Raw genomic sequence first — 6,795 nt, forward strand, 5'->3', positions numbered from 1 at the left:
ATGAGTAGCGTGCTATACAAAAAAGAACATGAACAAATTATTTCACAATATTCATATATTTCAAGCACGCATAACTTCAAACCAATACAATATTATGATATATCAGAAGCAAAAAAATTCAACTTAATTCATACAGAGCAATGATAATGGACCTCAGACGCTATCCAATTCAAACACATAAAATTAAGCATCCTTTGCTAACGCGACTACAGTAACATAACTAGCCGCTTTCATGCTCTTAACCACTGTTCCATTTGTAAGAACATTATTCTGACTCACCATCGAAACAACAAAAGACTTCTGAATGTCATCCAGAGAATTAGCAACGCGACCATTACAGGTCCCTGAAAACGAAATTATCTGAAAATTTCCCAAAACATCTACAGACAGGGGATGGGACCTCGAATTACCAATGTCAACTTCTGATACAAGTCCGCTACAACAAAGAACCGAAAAATTCAGAGAATAGTACCTCGCAAATTGTACCAAGGCCTTGATCACATCAGTCCCTGGTTCGAAACTCAGGACCACAGACCATTTCAAGTTCCTTCCACTCAACAGATTGTAATTGGACTCCATAGCCATTTCCTCGGTAGCCCTAACAGCCAACATTTCTGGATTGTAGAAAACAGTTGCTGTCAACGTGACCTCATCCATGGTTATCATACTGACTGCAGTACCCGAAACGATGTCCCCGCTGAGTCTGCCCAATGTGACATTAAACAAGGCAAGGAGACCGTCTTTCGAGCCAGAGAACAAAAACATCCCTGACATAGTAATCAGGCTAAGTGGTTCAGTAAATGTTATCGGAGGAGCCTGAGACCCCATGCGAGTCAGATCAGCCCGAAGCACATTTCCACTTCCACAGAGAATAGTGAGATGAGCCTTCTTTGAGCTGGCATAACTCACCACCCAATCAATCAGATCAACGCCACGTGGCACCTTCAAAATAACCGTAATGGGTGCAGAATCCTCTCCTCTGGGTTTATTCCGGGATCCACGAGGGCGTCCAGGACGACTTGCACTCGTGTTAGCAACACCCCCTGCATTATTAAAATTTGGGCTTGCCCCGTTGATTAAATCGTTTTGCGCGGAATAAGCATGAGGCATTGTGTTTGGAGTTGTGACATGAACAGAATTATTGAAGTAATTCATACCGGAAGTAAGGTCTGATGAGTAAGAGATTGAGAGCTGAGGCGTGAATGATATGTTTGGAGGAAGTCCTCTAATAACACCGGCTCCGAGCTGAAAATACAAGGGTGGATTACAGCTGTAAGACAATACTCTTTCGGTTCCCATTTACTCACTTCATGACAAAATAGGAGCCGTTTTGATGTTTTGCATGTAATTTGAAACGTAAAGAAAACGTATTTTCAAGCATTTTTTTTTAAATTTTTTTTTAAAATAAAAATATAGATGTTCAACATTTGTTCAGAAAAAAAAATTTGAAAAATGATTTATAAAAGTGTTTTTTAGACCTCAAAGTACGCGCAAAAAATAAAATCACGGTCATTTTGAAATGAAGAGAGTATTTGTTACTCCCTCCGTCCCATAATAGTGGAACAGAGGGAGTATTTGACAAGAATACTTCCATGACATGTCAAATAATTTCAATTAAATAACTATGTAATTTGAATTGTAACATTAATTATATCTTGGAAATGAAACAAAAATTTATATTTAAGCGGAACTACTTTTCTTGAAATAGCATTTAATGAAATATGCAAAAGGATACTCCCTTCGTCCCACAATACATATATCTTTTGGAAAAATTATGTATATTAAGAAAGTATTAATTAGATAACATTTTCTTACTTGTACCCCTAATAAATGCATGCATGTAGAATCTTATTCAACCCCCATTAATTGTTATACAACTTTCACGAAGGGTAATTTTGGAATATCCACAATTTATTTGCATTCAAAACAAAAAGTGGACAAGTATTATGGGACGAAAATTTCCTCCAAAAGAGACTTGTATTGTGGGACGGAGGGAGTAGTTGAAGACAAAATAATTAAAGTATGATTTATTGAATTTCATACTAGTTGCTTACAATTAAATAATAATTGTGATAATTTATTTCAAATGAATAATATATGTTCATAGAATTGGTAATAGCTAAACAACAATTGTCCAAATTTATCTCAATAGAATGATAACAGCTGAATAAAGATTGTCAAAATTTATTTCAATGGAATAATATATACTCATAGATAGGATTGATAACAGCTCAATAATGATTGTCAAAATTTATCTCACTGGAATAATATATCCTCACTTGGTTGGTTACAAGACTAATTACTAAAAATTATATGTAAGATAATTAAGCGAATATGGGGAGTGAAATGTGATTATTTAGGGTTTTTTGCTAGTAGTTGAACTGCATTAATTTTTATAAATTATTTTAAATTTATGTTATTTGTATATTTTTGTTAAAAAAAATCATATTTTATTGATTAATAAAATCAGGTCAAATATCTTTGTTCATTTTATTCTTGCTATCACCCTATGGGACAGTTCTGAAGATACAATGCAACCATCGTTTAAGTCATTGGCATCTACCACTCGTGTCTTGTTCCGGCATACTATTAAGTGAATATTTAGCAGTTTTGATGCTACAATCTAGTAATTAAGTACCATATTGACTTGTCTTGTGAGAGTTGACAGGATATAAATCGGTAAAATTCAATTTCATATATATATATGTGAAGTATCAAGCATTAAGTTTAAACTCTATACTTACAAGTTAACTAATAAAAGAAATTTCTAGTCACAACATTTCAATTTCTCCTTTGATTTAATTAATATTTCTTTAACATTACAATACAAGTTTTCATTCATAATCATAGTGCCAAAATATATTATCAAGCTAGTTTTAGATTCGCATTCAATGAGTAACATGCTATGCATGAAAAAAAATGTCACAATCTAGTCAATTCAGGCCAGTGTCTCAAAAAACCATTTATCTCAAGTTCAATCAATATTGTACATTCTTTGTTGTTGGTTCCTTGTCCATAAAATCAACACTAATTCAATTCGACACATCACTTATGTAAGAAATTAAATCAACACAAAATTATAATTTTTGGTGCAACACACCCGACTTCCTATATAACAATATGATAATATAAGTATATAATGAAAAACAACATAATATCATACTATTAATATAAGTCAACAATACTTGTACACAGGGATCATCACAGGCATGAGTATAAACAATACAATCTACAAATCCAAAGTTATTATAAATCAAAATAACTATTTAAATCTGATTACATCCATTCTGAAAGTTCTCACTAGACCTTCTAAATTGTGCCTTTTCTAGTTACTTAAGCCTCTAGGCATACCCAGACCCTCACGTCGTCTAACAAGTTACTTTGATGAATCTCATCATTCTCAGATTTCAGTGTAAGATAAAAATACCATAATTGAGCCAAAGCTCAGGAAGTGCAAAATCTCAAATAAATAGAATTAGTGATAAAATAATAAGACATTTTTGTCAAAAAAAACGTGATAAAAGAACAAGAGTATTAAATAAACCAAGAATCTAGAATAGAAGATTAGTCAACACAAAAGCAAAATTGATCAGTTATAGATGTTGAATTGGAAATCTGATAAGATGCTACGAATTAAGGTGGGTGATTAGCCCATGACATAGCTCTGAACCACATATAATGTGATTCTCAAATATAAAGGATCCTTAGACACACATTGACTTATAATAAAATAATAATTTGGACGGGCATCTTGGTCTCCATCCAATTCCTTCTAAAATATTTTCATGATGAGTAATTTGATTCTTAATTAACTTTCAAATCCAATACTTAACAATGGAAAAATTCCTGAATTTTATTTAAGCAGGCTAAACTGAATTATTATGCCAAGTTTCTAATGGATAGTTGTTAGGGAGAAAAGGGTATATGATCTAGTTTTGTTCAGCGTGGAGACTCAATTTATCAAAGGAAAAATGTTCAAGTTAAGTATAAGGTTTGACGTTATTGCTAGGTAGGGACAACCAAATAATATTTTGCTAAGTTCTATTAGTGAAAATAAATTTCCGGATAGTTCAAGCTAAGGGAAGTTCAAATATATATGTAGTAAGAATTTAATTATCAGGTGTAAAGCAATTATGCTAAGTGTTGGCGTTTAGGGAAATAATCAGAGATGGATACTGTTTGATTACTATGATAGTGAAGTATAGTGTTCTGTGATTTCTTCAATTAGATAAAAGATGTTCAAGTTTCATTATCATGTTACGTGGGGACAAAAGTACTTTACATCTAAAGAATTCACTAGCTAGTCAAATAATCCTGTAATAGGATTCTAGATATAACATATACAATTTAGATTCAGAAGAATGAATCAAGATAGGATAGATTGTACACTCGTCTTACAATAATACTAGAGTAAATACTTATCCTTTGATGATAGTTGTGACTTTTAGAATTGAACCTGAACTCGCTCCTTGTCGAGTCTCCTACTCAGACCTATGATCAATAATACTAGAGTAAATACTTATCCTTTGATGCTACCCTATATGTGAATTAAAATAAAAGAGTATCAGTAAATAGAGATAGCATTAATTAAATAAATGAATTCTAGCCTCTCTCTTAACCCTAAATTTCTCCCTCTCTCTTGTCATAGGTTCCGGGGATTCCATCGGTTTTCACCGGTGGAAAGCCCCGAATCAGTTGATTACTTTGTTTTCTTCTTAGTTTTTGAATAATACTTCTTTTCGGGAAACTTGGATCTAATATCATCGGAGATTTCATTGTCTCTCTTCTAAGCGCGTGGGTTTCAGTCTGATTCTTGTTTTTGTGGTTCTACTCCAGATCTAATCTCGGGAGAATTCTTAGATCTAAAACCATCGGAGATTTTGTTGTCTTTCTTCTCTGTTTCAAGCGGGTGGATTTTCAGTCCGATTTTTCTTGTTTCCGTGGTTCCGCTTCACATCTAAAGTTTATTTATCTTTAGTTATTATTTTGGTCTGGTGTAGTCTCTCCTTCGTGAGAGTTAGGTTGTTTCTCTCCTTGGTGAGAGCTTTGGTTTTTCTCTCCTTTGTTTGTGAGAGTATGATATTTGATTTGGTGATAAAAACTGTCACTACTAGAAAACGGGTAAAATTGATCGTCATATCCGGTCAAATTTAGTTAAATTTGACCGCGTTCGGTCAAATTTAGTTAATTTTGATCGGAAACGGCGGTCAGTCATAGCTTAGTGGATTTTAGCCATCTCCGGTCAAATATAGTTAAATTTGACCGAATAAAATCGATCGGTTAGTTTTTACCATTTAAAGTTGACCGCCAATTTCGACCCGTTTTCGGTCAATTTTGACTACTGTTTTCAAAGTTCAAATTTTCACGAAAATTCAAAGTTCATAGTTAAATAAAATCAGAATCCACTAAAAATAACATCCACAACAAACAGAGAGTTCAAGAAATTAGCATCTAGTAGACAAATAGAAGTAAGTCATCTAAATGGAAGGAAACAACCAAATCAACAGTAAGTCTGGGCAGACGAACACTGAAACTAGCAAGCAAACAAACACCGAGAAAAATCGATGTTATGGACTAAACATACATATATATATATATATATATATATATATATATATATACATGTATATATAATAAATCGAGGTAATTACCTGAGATATAGCCATGGATTGAAAGAGTTTTATGACAGAGAATAAACCCTAGCTCTGAAGAGCGGCGTCTGTGAAAAGGCTAATGTGAGAAACGGGAAAAAAGGGGAACTTTAGTTGTATTTATATATTTGGTAAATATAACTGTTTTCGGTCAAACATTAAAATTGACCGGGCTCCGTAAAAAAAAGGCGAACATTATGGATTTCTTGGCAGTAGCTACTGGAGTAAAACAGAGCAATCAAATAAAATAGAGCAACAAAACATAGTAATTAAATCAATTTAATTTTAAATACTTAAAAAAAATATTAAGGGCATAATATAAATTTGGTTAATTTAGTACAAATTATCACAATGAGTATTAAATACAAATTTGATTAAACCAATAATAAATTAAACTAAATCATCATCATCACTTTGGTCATCATCATCCATATCTTCATTTTGATCTTCATTGTCAATTGCAATTTGTTCTTCTTCATAGTCATCCAAATGATTGCTTTCAAACATTGTCAAATCAATAAATAAATTGTGGGATCACCAATAATCACTCTTTCCACATTTGATGACGAAGAATTTAATATCTCATTGTGGAAAGCATCTTCATTTGCTTTATTTGTTTCTTTAGTTGTCAAACTTTCATTTACTTCTCGACTCTTTGTTATTATAATTGTGTAACACGATATCCTTCTCCCCGTGTAAATCTCATTTGGTATACCATCGCATAATCCCATGAAGATACAAATCAACTTTCACATCACTATAGGATCTTTGAAATACCTATTTTTACACTTTTGACATGGACATCTCATAAGGTTCATCTTCAAGATTATCACAAGCAAATTTAAAAAAACTATCCACACCACTCTTGTATTCTTCCGTTATATATATCAACTCATTGTATCGACTACGACCAACCCAACTACGATCGGATGTTATCATCAAAATATACACACAATTCAATATAAATGCAAATAAAATAAAATCACAAAATTCTAATTAACTCATACCTAAAATGTGTACTAATACACACATCTATAGTGATTTCATCATACATGAGTAACATCAAACATTTATACCAATTTCACAAACAACACGCTACACTAATTTAACAAATTTAGAAAACACAATTTAACCTATATAATTA

General features: G+C 32.5%; 1 protein-coding gene across 1 annotated transcript; it reads right to left on the minus strand.

The window, feature by feature from the left end:
• Positions 1–56: 56 nt before the first annotated feature.
• LOC108202271 (AT-hook motif nuclear-localized protein 15) lies at positions 57–5,740 on the minus strand. Its single transcript, XM_017370662.2, has 3 exons — positions 5,652–5,740; positions 1,158–1,245; positions 57–1,043 (listed from the first exon to the last, which is right to left on the minus strand). The coding sequence occupies exons 1-3, from the start codon at positions 5,664–5,666 to the stop codon at positions 184–186; spliced, it is 963 nt and encodes a 320-aa protein (XP_017226151.2). The 5' UTR covers positions 5,667–5,740; the 3' UTR covers positions 57–183.
• Between the last annotated feature and the right edge of the window lie 1,055 nt (positions 5,741–6,795).

This window comes from Daucus carota, chromosome 9 (genome assembly GCF_001625215.2).
Source record: "Daucus carota subsp. sativus chromosome 9, DH1 v3.0, whole genome shotgun sequence".
Classification (NCBI taxonomy): domain Eukaryota; kingdom Viridiplantae; phylum Streptophyta; class Magnoliopsida; order Apiales; family Apiaceae; genus Daucus; species Daucus carota.

Bases quoted from the DNA above. Each gene is read 5' to 3' on its own strand.
- LOC108202271 (XM_017370662.2), bottom strand. The intron at 1,044-1,157 runs GTATGAATTACT...TTAATAATGCAG, and splicing joins CTCATCAGACCTTACTTCCG to GGGGTGTTGCTAACACGAGT.